This window comes from Cebidichthys violaceus, unplaced genomic scaffold, assembly GCF_023349555.1.
Source record: "Cebidichthys violaceus isolate CVI_PGR_0920_01 unplaced genomic scaffold, fCebVio1.0.p SCAF_78, whole genome shotgun sequence".
Lineage (NCBI taxonomy): Eukaryota > Metazoa > Chordata > Actinopteri > Perciformes > Stichaeidae > Cebidichthys > Cebidichthys violaceus.
In genome coordinates this window covers 747,170-761,866 of record NW_027176962.1, presented here as the reverse complement: position 1 = coordinate 761,866, position 14,697 = coordinate 747,170, and the positions used below count along the sequence as shown (strand labels likewise).

Below are 14,697 nucleotides of genomic sequence, written 5' to 3'. Positions count from 1 at the left end.
GACATACTCTGATATATAGTGATACAACTCTCCAAGTGCTGTAACAAAAGCAGCAGGTAAGAAGGTTTCCATTCTCTGTGAAATAGATTAATTGTTCAGCAGACATGGGGGGGGGGGGCTTACTTGACTTTCTGTGAGAGGCCTTCATGTATTTGTGAATGTTCAGAGAGGACACTATAGTGTAACATTTGGGCTTAAAGTCAATAAAGAGCTGCTGAGCAATAACAAGCAATAAAAGTTAGTGATTTGCGATAAATGAGCTGTAATATAACGTTGATCTGATATACAAACATGTTTCTTTTTAAATAAAGATGTGTGATAAACATGAATTTATTCATTTCTCCATTAAAATCAGCCTAATGGCTGAAGGAGAGGTAACATAACACGATCACATAGAACACCCCCACCCAGTGCTGACAGTCAAGTCTTAGTTTGTGAAACGCTTTAACCTTTGGCCTGCCACAAGGACTGCTCAAACTTTGGAACCAGGGCAACACATTTGCAAGTCCTGGTGATCACATACAGTAAGATTGGAGAACTATAAAAGCCAAGGGACCAAAGCACGAGAATTAGTCTTCACAGAAAGAGGAAGACTCTTCTTACCTTAAGGCCTTCGGGAGCTTTACTAAGCCCGTCATGGGGAGTACCAAGCTCTGCGTTTTGCTGCTGTTGGCCACATACACACTAGCCCGTAAGTATTTTGTTTCTATTATGAAGCTAATGGATATAGTATGCTATTTTAATGGTAAATCTACTTTGGAGAAAACAGTTATTATCTGTTTATTGCTTGGTTTTTAAAAAAAGAGCGGATGATTTCCTTTTTGCAATGCTTCTGTTTTTGTTTGAAAATACCTAATTGAGTTTTATTTATAGTTTAGTTGTGTAAGTTGTGACTATTCCAATCATTTTTAAATGACTAACACAAAACACTTAGTAATGGTTTAATTGTATGTATAAATATTGATTTTATATAATTTAGTATTCAATTTCTCATCTAAGTTTTAGAGCAGCTTGTGGCTTTTTAAAATGTCAAGAAAACAAATGTTTTCATCCTTTGCAGAGCAAGATGTGGGAAGTGTTGAGGAACAATCTCCAGTTTGCCATTGTGAGTTGCCTTTTCAATCTTAACAAAATTATTATAAGATGTGATTTAACTTGTCAACTATATTAGGGATGCCTGCAAATGATGATTATACTTAACAAAAGTTCTACCTTTGAACGCTCGCTGATGAGCTCACCTGACAGTAATCATGTGTCATGTTATCTTAGTGTTCAAGTGATTCAAAGTCTGTTGTACAGTGTATTCAACGTTAACGTTACAGAGCTCTAACTGATGTTTCAAATATGTTTTAGTGGGGAAAAGGTTCAAAAACTTCCGGCGGTATGTGTACAACTACGAAGCTGAAACCTTTAACGGCGTCAACGGAGCCACCAAAGATAAGAGCGGCCCCAAAATCTCCTGCAAAGTATGTCACGCTGCCCCGATCCCTATTGCAAACACTCTGTTGACCCTGATTAGAAACCATTAGTACTAAGAAAACCTGTTAATTCTGCCGCGCAGGTTGAGGTTGAAGTGCCCCAGACCTGTAGCTTCATCCTCCGTACAACGGAGTGCACTCTGAGCGAGATCTTTGGCATGGACGCAGAAGGCAACGCGGTGTATCGTCCTGCTGAGGGAGCTGATGCATTCAGCGCTGCTATGGCCAAGTAAGTTATGTTTCCAGCAAATATGTATATTCAGCTGTATCATTTAGTCCTAAAACTGAGGACTGCGTGATCAGAAAAGTGGCTAAGATTGTAGAAATGAAAGAGAAGGACTAAATGGCAGGTTGTAAATGATGATCTGTCCACGTCAACAGGAACTCCTTGAAGATTACAATCGAAGGACAGACTGATGTCCAACTCTACTCGGAGAACGATGAGCCTGTCAACATCCTGAACATCAAGAGGGGAATCATCTCTGCTCTCATCGTGCCAGCAATGGAAGAGGAGAAGAACAACGAAATGGTAGCTCTCGTCACTGTTTTACAGCTTTGTTTTTTTGTTTTGTCAGTATTTACAGCTGTTACCAATCGATCCAGGTCAGAGTCACCATGTAGAGATTGATTCTGATTGTGATGAAGACTCATGCAAAGATAAACAAGTTGCACAATAAGCAGATAAGCTGTCCCAGTCACAGGTGATAAATACACTTCTGTAACGTGTTCTAACGATGACAATCTTCAGCTGCAGGTCAAAGTCCCTCGACACGTTTTATCTTGCTAATGACCTCACCTGCTCTCATAATAGGGGGCAGTCTTTCAGACCAAGCGTTAATCATGTTCAGGGAGATTGCTTAAGGACAAAAAGCATGTTTATCACACACTTTGTTTTTTGAAATGTTTCCAAGATCCTCAGTATTGATGATGCCTCTTCTCATTTTCAGTCCACCGTGCATGGAGTGTGCCCCACTGACTTCAGCGTCAACGCCAGAGAGGACATTGCCACCGATGTGACTGTCAGCAGGGATCTTTCCAAATGTTACTTTTTCCATGCCCCCAAGCAGGTCACCAGTCCCTTGGCCCTCATCACTGGCATGGTAAGAGATTAAAGCAACAACCTCATACTGGCGCTATCACAAACTAAAGCCAAGAGTTGTTTAGATTGAGTACAGGATTCAATAGCATAATATCAATTAAAAGAAGCTGTATTCTCACGGTATAAATCCACTGATGGATTGCCCTACAATGCCAGAAAAAATACAATAAAAATAACTGAAAACTAAAACATCCTAAACACTTTCAACCTGCTATTTTCTTCACTGTTTTCCAGCAGTCTGCTCTTCATCATAAAATAACAAAACGTTGTTGTCTTTCTACCATCAGAACTACCCTCTGTCCAAGATGATTAGCAGCACCCAGACTTGTAACTACAAGTTTGACAACCAGAAGAAGCACATGACCAGTGGAAGCTGCACAGAGAAACACATCTTCCTGCCCCTCTCCCACAAGTAAGTTGTAAAACAATAACGAATGCACTAATTAATAGAGGAGTTTCACATTTACCAAGTCTTTCAGGCTTCAAAAGTGACCAATTTCTAGAATGGGCAGAGAGCCATACTTCCCACTTCTTGAGAGCAAAAATTGACAATGTTAATGTAGGTTTGTTTTATTATTTGTGTAGAGTTTAGGACATTTCTTGACTTACATATGCTTTAGAAAAAGTGCTTTTGGTAAGTTTGTATAAATGTTGTTGTGCAAACATTATATTCTCCTAACTGGTCTATATTTCCAAAAAGTTCCAAACCAACAATATATATTTATATATAATAAAATATTTTTTTTTCCTATTGACCATGACCATTTCATGAAATTTTCTCATTTTCTACAAACAGTAATGAATATGGAATTTCTACTCTGGTGGAACAGACTGTGATTCTAAGAGAGACCGGCAAGATCAATGACAGAATCTTTGACACCGGTGAGTGTTTTGGTTGTAAAAATAGTTTGTAAAATATTAAAAAAATGCTCAATGTGTCAATTTTGTCAAATTTTGCTGCATTTTCTTATTGTTTGGGATATAACTCTCTGCAGATGGGAACAGCATCCACATGTTGGTCATGGATGTTGCTGACGACAAGTCTCCCGTGCAGACCAAGGATGCTGCCATTGCCACCATGCAGCAGCTGAACACCCTGTCACAGACCACGGAGGGCGAGGAACGTGCCGGCCTCTTCAACAAGCTGGTGTCTGAGCTGCGTGGCCTGAAAGTTGACGTCTTGGGATCGGCTACCGTCGAAATGATGGAAATGTCCCAATTTCTGACTTGGCAAGCTTTGACTCAGTGTGGCAGCCCAGAATGCACCAGCGCCATGCTGAAGATTCTCAGGACCTTTAACAATGCTTCTCTTGAGGTTGATGCTACTGTCTACGCCCTGGGAATGCTGGCTAACCCCTCCAGCCTCATGGTGAAAGACATGCTGGCAATGGCTCAGTACAAGCAGAGCAAACCCATCATGTATGCCCTGAGCAACGCTGTCAGGAAGTGAGTAAACTTACATAAGATCTTTTTTTAAATCTGAAGAAAGTCCTCCTCAATACCGTAGCAGTGAGTGGGGATTTATATTGTAAATGAATCACTAATGTCCAACTTTGTCACTAGGCTGTACCTAGCTAGTAGCGTGATCACCCCCGAGATCACTGCTGTCTCTGAGTTCATGGTGTCCCTCCTGGGCGTGGACTGCGCTGGAGAGAAAGAGCTTACCTTCCTGACCTTGAGGGTAGGTAACCAGCTGTGAACACAGACCGCTTACGAACATAACTTTTATGGCAACCTCCAATTCCATGTTTTTTCTTATTGTCTTCTACTATTCCATCCAGGTTGTTGGTAACATGGGAAGGGCAATGGAGGCTGCTGACCCTGATATAAAGACCACCCTGCTGAAGTGCATGAGACAGCCTGCAACCACACTGTCTGTGCAGCTGGCTGCCATCCAGGCTTTCAGACGCATGTCACCGACAGATGAGGTAACTATCATCCCCCACCGCAGGTGGACAATATCCTAGATTCCCAATTTTATAGTGTGGCGTTTCCACAATGACAAACACGCTACTGTTGTTTTTCTATCCAGGTTCGTTCTAACCTCCAGAGGGTCAGCCAGTACCCCAAGGGTGCTGTGCAGAAGCGTCTGGCAGCTTACCTGATCCTGATGAGGAACCCCCAGGACAGTGACATTCAGATGGTGAAGAAGCTGCTTACGCAGGAGCAGAACATGCAGGTCAAGGCCTTTGTGACCTCCCATGTCTACAACATCATTTCCTCCACTGATTCAGAGACCCAGAAGTAAGAATAGAGCACCGTGTAACTGACAGCACCATCTATGCTTTCTTTACTGGAAGTGCTGTGCTGATTTAACAACCCAACTTCTTACATTCAACTGATTTTTTTGTATTTATTTCATTTTTAACCCAGGCTTGGTCAGAAGATAATGGACGCCCTGCAGGACACTGACGTCACCACACACAGCGACTACACCACAAAGTCTCGCAACTACAAGCTGGGCCTGGCACAAAAGAGCATGCAGGCTGACGTCCTGGGAAACATTGTCTTTGATCCCAGTAGCCACTTGCCAAGGGAGGTGTTGCTGGAAACTACATTGAAAGCTTTTGGTTACGACATAGATCTTTGGGAGGTATGTAATACTGTAGATCATAATAATCGAGTCATTTATTGCTGTTTCAAATTTTTGTTTTACACTTACTAAAAAAATCTAGCAGCCGAAGACTACATTCATAGGTGTCTTCTTGTTATTATTACTTTTATTTGTTCTGCTGCACTTTTTTTCAGTCAATTATGGCCAACCTTACCCATCTGCCCCTGAAGTAAAAGCTAACTAGCATTTGTAAATGAATTATTTGGCCCAGATTCAGACTGTATCACCCTAAACCCACACTGGTTTTTTTTAATATAATTGTTTTATGTTTCCAATAGTTTGGCATGGAAGGAAGGGGCTTTGAGCCAACCATTGATGCTTTGTTTGGAAAGAACGGGTTCTTCCCTGACACTTTGGCCAAGACTTTGTACTGGACTTTAAACAAGATACCACCAAAGATGAAAGAGGAACTGGAGAAATGGGTGTCTCCCCTGGACACAGAAGGACAAAAGGTACATCTTGTGTGTTGTTATTTCTGTTAAACACACTTAGTCCGAGTTATTATCATTTCCACTGACACCACCACAACTAATCCAACTTTTTGTAGATTCCCGAAAATCTTGTGAGAGAAGTTGTTCGCAACTTCAACAAGCTGGTAAAGGATTTGCAGAGTCAAGAGTCTCCAGAGGCCATGGCCTACCTGAAGATCATGGAAACTGAGCTTGGCTACATCAAGGGCAGCGATCTGAAGTTTATTGCTGAAAACGCAATGATGTATGCAGAAATTTTCATGAAGATTATTCCTACAACGGTACTGTTCTGTACTCCTGTTATACACTTAATGTACCACCTGTCTTTTTCTTTACCGCAGTGAGAGAGAATTCAAATTGACCTTTTTTTTTTTTATCAGGTTGTGGCTAATCTGATGTCAAGCACTGACAATGAGATCTTTGCCCATTACATCTTTATGGACAACAAATTGATCATGCCAACAGCATCTGGCCTGCCTCTGACATTTGCTTTGTCTGGTACCTTCGCTCCTGGAGCAAAGGGAGGCCTTCGCATGGCTCCAAACATGGTAAGTTTTCCATTTTTTGTCCTCAACTAAAGTGTTATCATTATGCTTTTGCTGTTTTATTGATGTACTTCTTTAAATGTCCTGCAAAAAATGCTGGAATTTTATATCTTCTTTTGACTTTGCAACCTATTTAAATTCATGTGATCTATTTTTTTTCACAGAAGGAGCTGCTGTTCTCACCCTCTGTTGGAGTTAAGTTTGTGACTAAGATGGGAGTCCATGTCCCTGAATTTGTTGAGTCCGCTGTTGAGATGCACACCAACATGTACCACGAGAGCACACTGAATGCCAAGATCACCATGGAGCAGGACCAGGTCAAGCTTTCGATACCCGCCCCACAAGGCACCACTAAGCTCTTGAGCATCAGGTAACAAATAACACAAAATACATTCATAAATTATATTTCATGAATTAAAAGTGATTTAGTAGTAGATAGGCAATATTTAATACAGAATGTTGAAGATGGAAACTGATTTTGCTGTTTTTTTCTTTGAAAAAGCAATAAAGTGCAGATTGTGGGTGCTGGTCAAGCTGCAGTCATCACAAACACAGAGGGTGAAGCAAGCTGCAGACCCCTTTTCTCTGGAATCAGATACTGCATCAAAACACCCCGTGCCAGCACTGGAGATAATACTGCTGTTCCATACTTCCCCTTGAATGGAGAGACCAAGTAAGTTGTTCTTTGAAGAATCTGTGATTATTTTGTCAATTTTAATATCAATGGTTGCAACATACTGATTGATTATCATGTCATAAGGAAATGGTAATTTAATTGTGCCTCGACTCGGTTTAGCAGAAGTAGTCAAAGTTTGATACGCAAGCACAATATCATGGAAGATTTCACTTTTTAAATGTAACTCTTTTCAACCTAGGTTTGCTGTGGACTTCGAGCCTTCTGAAGAAGTGTCTGAGTACACAGCCACCATCGCCTACAAACTCCTCAGCGAAGGAAAGGACAGCCACCAGAAGGTTGATTCTTTGAAGTTGGCTCTGAGAGCTGAGGGTATGAGCATCTTTTTTGGAAAGACATTATAATACGTTGTTCTATATGCCATAATATCTTCCTTTTTCATTTGTATAGGGTTACATACATGAGTGATCAAGCTATACTTTTGCCCACTTTAGGTTCTCAGCCTACCGAGGCTACCGCCACCATGAAGTACAACAGGAACAGGAACGTCTTCACCACCCAAATTCAGGTACCTGACATTGATGTTGAGGCCGGCGTTAAGATTGGCATGACCGACAGCAGTGCCAAAGGCAAATCCATTATCCTCGAGATCACCAACAAGAATGTGCCCCAGCTCTCTCTGATTGGCCGTGCTAAGTGAGTCAACCCAGCTAAAATCTTTGTTTAACACACTGTCAATAAATAATAGAGGCATTGACTTAATCATTTTGTTCTCTATTAATTACAGGCTTCAGGCCATGACTGATGGCATGCTGCAGGTTCAGCTGTCAGTTCCCTCACTCAAGACTGATGCCGCCATCACTGCTACCATGAGCAATGCTGATGGTCTCACCATGGAGATCAAAAGTGATGTCAAACTCCCAGAGACCTCCTCCATTCAGGCAGTCACATTCAAATATGGTATGTCTGCTCAAGAAAATACTACTAATGGACTTTAGAGATTTATAATTTCGGGCATTTGTCTCAAACACTGTCTCAAAAGTAAAATGCTAAATGCTTTGTATCTTAGGTGAAGACCAGGCTGAGATTCAGCTGATGTCCAACATGAATGCTGATACTAAGATCCTGGTGCCTTACACTGAAGCCCTTCAGGCCTGGCTCAGGCAGTTGACGGATGATGTCATGGACCAGCAGGTTGTCAAGACAGACATGAAACTGCGTCATGTCTTCAACAAGGCAGTTGAGGTGAAAAGAATATAATCAATACAATTATGTCAGACCTTGACTTAGTTCTAGTTCTTCCAGACTAAAGCATGAGAAATGTGGTGCTTTTTCCCTCAGGCCAGTGATATCTGGATGGACAAGATCTCAGCTGATGTTCCCTATGTTGAGACTCTGAGGAACAGAATCGCAAGTGTGGAAATGCCCTCCATGCCTGAAAATCTATTCATGAATGTGTAAGTAAACCCCATATCTGATGATGAATATCATTATTTACTCACCAGTTGAATGTCAATTTTAAATGACATAATAACAGATGCTCTGCTTTATTCCTTTCACCAGTGATAGCACATTCAAATACAAGTTCAACCAGGACCGTTTGACCATCACTGTCCCTCTACCTCTTGGAGGCAAATCATCTGAGGAGCTAAGGATACCTCCAATGGTCAACTCCCCACGCATCTCAATGCCTCAGCTGGGCATGGAGGTTGCCTCAAAAGAGATCCAAATCCCCACTTTTACCATCCCCTCTGAATATGATCTCACCCTGCCTCTGATGGGAATGGTGGAGGCCTCTGCCAAGGTCAACAGCAACTATTATAACTGGGAGGCAACTGTGTCTGCTGGTAACAACACTGCAGAGTCTCCTAGCTACTTGGCAAAGTTCAGCGTCATGGCTGACAGTCCAATCAAACTTCTCTCCTTCTCAACGGAAGGTAATTTTATCTTTTTTTTGTCTTTTAATTAAAAGAATTATACATTTGTTATTTAACTCTAGAGAAACGAAATAACTATTACTATTTATTTTATTAATGTTTTCCTGTTTTATCTGTTTTACAGGAGCTACAACAATCAAAGACACAACAGAGAAGACGATTACATTCACCATTGATGGTTCCCTGAACCATATGCTAATGAACACAGGTTTTAATGTGTTGGAAACCCTTGCTGTCACAGACAATGTAATGTCAACAGGAAGGTATAACATCTATGTCGTCGCCCCTGTGGGCCTGGAGGCATCGCTGACTACTACCACCCAGGTCACCCTAGATTCAAACATACTCTCTGGAGATATCAACACAGATGGAAGTGTGTCTGTTGGATCCATGACTGCTAGCACCACTTATCTCCACACCTTCTCTGTTGAGCCAGCAAAGAAAGAAGCTAAACTGGAGAGTACACTGAGGGTGAACTCTGAAATCCTGAAGGCTGCCAACCAGATCAAGGCATCATATGCAAATGAGGAACTTATGATTGAGTCTAACACCAATATGAATACTAACCCCATCAAGCACACCACCAAAATGAGTCTTAACTACAAAGATGTCAAGCTTACCATCCAGTCTGACTCTGTGACCAAGGCTGATGAGCGAATGGTTCGTAGCCAAATAGAGTTCTCTGCCTCTGATGGACAGGCCAGCCTCAGGATAGAGAATCAAGCTGATGACACAGTGAACCGTGCCTACTCTTTGTTCACTGGGTCCATGAACCCCTCCGGCTTGGAGATCAATTGTGATGCTTCTTTGAACGTCTTCTCAAGCCTTGCCTCTCACAAGGCAACCTTGGCCATGAACATGAATGGCCTGACCACCAGCTGTACAACAACTGCTCAGCACAGCCCAATGACCTTCGAGAATGTTTTCCACGGCGGAGTTGACACCGCTGGTGCCACCGTGTCTCTCACCACTAAGGGAGCCATTAAAGAGAACAAAGCTGAGCTCAATGTTGAGGGAAAAATTGCAAGCACAGACGTGTATCTCAACGGCATCCTTAAGGGTAACCTCTTTGACATCAACACCAGGAACAGAGTGAACCTCAGACTGAATGAAGATGGCTTGATCCTCTCCAACAACATAGTTGGATCTCTCAACGAGATGAGGACCGAAAATACCAACTCATTGTCTCTTACACTGAGGTCTTTCATGCTTCGCTCCAAGACTGACAACTTCCTTAATGAGAGGAACTCCTACATGCATGACATCGCAGTTAACATGGAGCATTTGACTGCCTCAGTTAATGTGAAGAATGACCTGAAGATCATGGAGATCAACTTTGTGAATGATGCCCTGTTCAAGGCAGAGCCCTACAACATGGAGCTGACTGGAACAATGATGGGAGTCTTTTCAGAGGAAGAGCTCAAGCACACTTATGAAGTCAAGTTTGTTGATATGGTCTTTTCTGCAAAGTGCAATACCAACGGTAAACTCCTGGGAGCTCAAATGACACATACCACTGATATGGAACTTGTTGGTCTGACCATGAAATTCAACAATGTGGCTAACTTCAACTCACCAGTTCTTCGTATGGACAGTACAGTCAAAACTGTTGCAGCACCCTTCATTCTGAACATTGATGCCATTTTCAACTCAAATGGTGAATTGTATCTCTATGGTGAGCAGAGTGGCGAACTATACAGCAAATTCCTCTTAAAGGCAGAACCCCTGCTGTTCACAAATTCATTTGAATACAGAGCCTCAACCACCCATCAACTGGAAGCCGGATACCCTATTAAGACCAATATAGACAACAAATTCAACAGCATGCTGAGCCTCCAAGAGCAAAGTGTCACACTGAAGATGGCATCCACTGTAAACAAGCATACTTTCGACCAAGAAATTAATGCCTTTAACAATGCAGAGAGAATGGGTATTGAGATGTCAGGAGCTGTTTCAACTCCTCTCTTCAGTGAGGCCACTGAAGATTACGCCATCTCTGGATTTGTGAAATATGACAAGAACAGTGACAGCCACTTCGTCCAGATCCCATTCATTGAGCATCTACCTGAAGTTATTGAAAACATAAAGTCCACAATGATGAGGCTGATGGACCAAAGCATTGAGATGCTGAAAGACATCAACACCAAGTATGAGCTCAGTGCCAAATTGCAGAACAAAGTGTCCGAACTGAAGGAAGTTATTGATAGCTTTGACTTCAACCTCTTTGTCCAAGACCTGACAAAGTTTGTCAACTCTATGGAAAATTTCATGACCAACCTGACAGCCAAGTTCCCAACTGACAAAGTCATGAATGTGCTGAAATCAATGAAGGATGCTATTATCGCTTGGATCAAGAAGCATAACATTGCTAACAACTTCAATGTAATTTATGCCAAAATAGAGGAGATCCTCTCCAGCTATGACGTTGAGAAGATGATTGGGGCCATGATGGATGAGGTTGTTAAAATTATGAAGCAGTATCAGTTGAGGGAAAAGATGCAGGCTGCTGTTGCTGCTCTCAAGTCAATTGACATCGAGCCTTTGATCAAAAGAGTTATGGCACCTGTTCAGGAGCTTGTGAATGAGCTGTATTCCTTTAACTTCAAACAGCTGATTGATGACATGAGTGACTATTTCATGAGAATGGTCCAGAATATTAAATCTTTTGATTATGACACATTCACTACAGAGTTGAAAGAGAAAGTTGCAGATATGAGCAAGATTCCCTGTTTTGGAAAACTCTATGGAGAGTTCAGAGTTACCTCCCCTCACTACACACTCACGACCATTGCTGACCTTGAGAATACCACAACTACATCAGTTACAACAGATTTCAAAATCAACCTTAACTCAAAGGCTTCATCTACTTTGAAAGTTCTTGACTTCACACTGGATGCCAGTGCTCATTTGGCTGCGCCCAAGATGAGTCACCTGTCCCTCTCTGAGAACATCAAATTTGACCAGTCATGTTTCACACTTGACCATAAGGGAACAATGACTCTCAATGGCCTGTCAGCTCAAGCTTCTGCTGAAACTACTGCAAAAGCTAACACTGAGTTATATGTTGCCGAGCTTGTCAACAATGCAATCTTTGCCCTTGAAGATGGAGTTTCTGCCACTGTGGAGACTAGCTACAAACATGATGTCAATATGCCACCTTTCAACATCTTCAGTGAAACATCAATCAATCAGAAGAACGTCCTCCAGCTTGATGCTGGCTCTGCCAGTCTGACCATTAACAATCTTGCCAATGGAAAATATGGAGTTAAGGACTTTTCAGATGAGGCAACCCACAAAAGTGACATGGAGGTGGTGATGGATCGCCGCACAGCCAAAGTGACTTTCACTGGAGCAACAGAGAGCAGCCACTTCAAAATGAATCAAAATGTGGTTGCTGAAATCTCTATTTTCCGCAATGTAATTGTTGAAGCCAAGTTTGAGACAGAAACACCTTTCATGAAGGGCAGTGTAGCAGATGTCAAATTCCAGGCTAATGCTGGAGACCTGAAAATTGATTTCACTGCCTCTCACAGTGCAGAGCTAGTTGGACAGGTTGAGGGAACTCTCTCAAACTCTGCACTTGCTTTGATCACACGTCGTGAGCTTATGTTTGACACCAAGAACATGGGAAATGTCAAGGTTGCCCTTCCATTCAAGCTGTCTGGAAAGATGGATCTCCAGGATGACATCTCTTTGATCCTGAACTCTGAAGTGCAGAAGGCTAGTTGGACAGGTCTGGCTAGATTCAACCAGTACAAATACTCCCATTACTTCACCATGGATAATGGTGAAGAAATTAACATATTTTCCCAGATCAATGGAGAAGCTAATCTGGATGTACTAAAGGAGCCTATCACCATCCCTGAAATGACTGTGCCATTTGTTGGCATGAAGACACCAAGAGTGGAAGACTACTCTCTGTGGGAAGACACTGGCCTGAGCAATCTCCTGACCACAACTCAGCAGACATTTGACATGAACTCCAACCTGAAGTACATGAAGAGCCCCAAAATTCAGAGCATCAGGATTCCAGTACTGGGTGATCTGACCTACGAGTTCTCCATGAAAACCACAATGGTCACACTCAAAACTGATGCTAGCATCCTTAACCACGACAGCATCATCATCAAACTTGATGCTTCCTCAACCTCTGAATTTGAGGTTCTGACTGGAAAGATTGAGGGCAACGCCAATGTGAACACGGTCGGTGGATTTAAAATGGCCTCTGTCCTGTCTGTGAAACATCCAATGCTTGAGGGAAACCATGACAGCACCATCATCTTAAGCTATGAAGCTGTGGATACCTCCATCACCAATTCAGCCAAGGTCAATCTACTTGTCCTGAATATGGAAATCTATCAGGAGATGATTGGAAATTCAGAGGAAGGCCTTGTTGTGTCTGTGTCCACTCCATCTGCAGGACTCATTGCACTTCAAATGCAGACGAAGCGCCCAGCACAAGTGAAAGCAAGACTCTATGGTCGCTACCCGGTAAGAGAGGTTTTGCTTACTTGTTTGCTTACTAATAACCTTTGGTTGTAATTTCAATGTGAATGGTGTATTTATATTTCAGTAATATTTGTTTCATGTTTACTATCCCAAACAGTCAGAGCCAACAAACGACATTGATGTCTTGGGTCTGAAGCTGTCTGTGATGAACTCTGAGAAGCTAAACCTTCAGACAACCTGGAACATGGAGATGCCATATGAGATGATGCTGGGACTGAAGAAACAGGTGCCCACAGTCATGGAAACGGTGTCTGATTCTGCTGTCTGGACATACGACACAATCTGCAATCAAGCTAGTAGCCTTGAGGGTTCTTTTGAGCAGGCTAGAGATCAGGGTAAAGTGATGTTCAAGAGGGCTGTTGACAACTTTGCAGCAGTAAGTCCTTCTAATTTTATGACAACTGTCACAGAGAAGACCATTTTGATTCTCAAAGAATACCAAAAGAAAGTTGAAATTGTCCTGGATGCTGTTGTTAAATTTCTGAGAGAGACCAAGTTCCAGATTCCTGGGTATGAACAGAAGCTGTCTGGGCTTGAGGTCTACCAGAAATATAGTGCTTTTATTGCCGATGTATCTGAAGAGGCTGTTCAAAGGGTTCCAGAGTATATTGCCTCCATGTTTACAGCAGTCCTTGATTATGTCCGAGCCATTGAGTTCACCCTTCCTGGCTCGAACAACGTTGTCAGCGGAAGAGAAATTCTTGACGACTTGTTTGTAGCTTTGAGGAAAATTCAGGACCAAGTGGTTGTGATTGTCAGGAAAGTGGGGGAAATCCAGCTGGAAGATGTCATTAATAAATTATCTGCATTTGTGCAGTTTACCACTGAACAAAGCGAGAGGTTTCTCCAAACCCTTAAATCTCAGAACGTAGAGAAGCTCTCCACCTTTGTGACTGATGTATACAATGACGCCATCAACTCTCATGTCCTGGCTGATGTTGCCACGCAGGTTGAAAAGGCCCACAAAATTGTTGTAGAATATTTAAACGCTGTGAAAGCTAAGCTCCAGAATATTTTGGCTGACATTTCTTTCGAACAACTTCAAGCTGACATCCAGTCCTGGATTGACTTAATGGTGAAACGTGTGAATGCTATCCACAACAATGTCATTAAGACACTTAAGGAAAAAAGCAAAAGTGTTGAACCTTTTGTGAGAGTAGGTGACAGACAGATGGAGGTTAACATTCCTATCCCATTTGTTGCCAAATTGAACTAACCGACTGTGGATAACCAGAATATACTACAGTGTTTGTATTGACTGTGTCTGTTGTGTAACCATGATGCATGTCTCTCTGCTCTGGTTTTCAAATTAAATTCACTCCCAGTTGTTCTGGTCCTATTGTGCCCCCTTTGTGTCTTGTACTATTTAAAAACATGTATGTTGCCTTCAATAAAGACAGTTTTTACTGCA

General features: G+C 42.1%; 1 protein-coding gene across 1 annotated transcript; it reads left to right on the top strand.

Annotated features, from left to right (window-relative positions):
* The first annotated feature begins 590 nt into the window (after positions 1 to 590).
* On the top strand, positions 591 to 14,697 carry LOC137892267 (apolipoprotein B-100-like). Its single transcript, XM_068737288.1, has 26 exons — positions 591 to 691; positions 1,061 to 1,105; positions 1,354 to 1,466; positions 1,562 to 1,707; positions 1,860 to 2,007; positions 2,426 to 2,578; positions 2,865 to 2,989; positions 3,374 to 3,459; positions 3,573 to 4,023; positions 4,141 to 4,258; positions 4,359 to 4,505; positions 4,610 to 4,821; positions 4,951 to 5,170; positions 5,470 to 5,643; positions 5,739 to 5,942; positions 6,042 to 6,209; positions 6,371 to 6,576; positions 6,709 to 6,879; positions 7,082 to 7,212; positions 7,335 to 7,536; positions 7,628 to 7,800; positions 7,910 to 8,085; positions 8,182 to 8,297; positions 8,404 to 8,777; positions 8,902 to 13,268; positions 13,384 to 14,697. The coding sequence occupies exons 1-26, from the start codon at positions 637 to 639 to the stop codon at positions 14,500 to 14,502; spliced, it is 9,600 nt and encodes a 3,199-aa protein (XP_068593389.1). The 5' UTR covers positions 591 to 636; the 3' UTR covers positions 14,503 to 14,697.

What these genes read in the sequence shown, in the direction of transcription:
- LOC137892267 (XM_068737288.1), top strand. Translation starts at nt 637, where the DNA reads ATGGGGAGTACCAAGCTCTGCGTTTTGCTGCTGTTGGCCACATACACA. An exon ending in TTCAGCGCTGCTATGGCCAA is followed by an intron (nt 1,708 to 1,859) that starts GTAAGTTATGTT and finishes CCACGTCAACAG; the next exon opens with GAACTCCTTGAAGATTACAA. An exon ending in CTGAGCAACGCTGTCAGGAA is followed by an intron (nt 4,024 to 4,140) that starts GTGAGTAAACTT and finishes CTTTGTCACTAG; the next exon opens with GCTGTACCTAGCTAGTAGCG.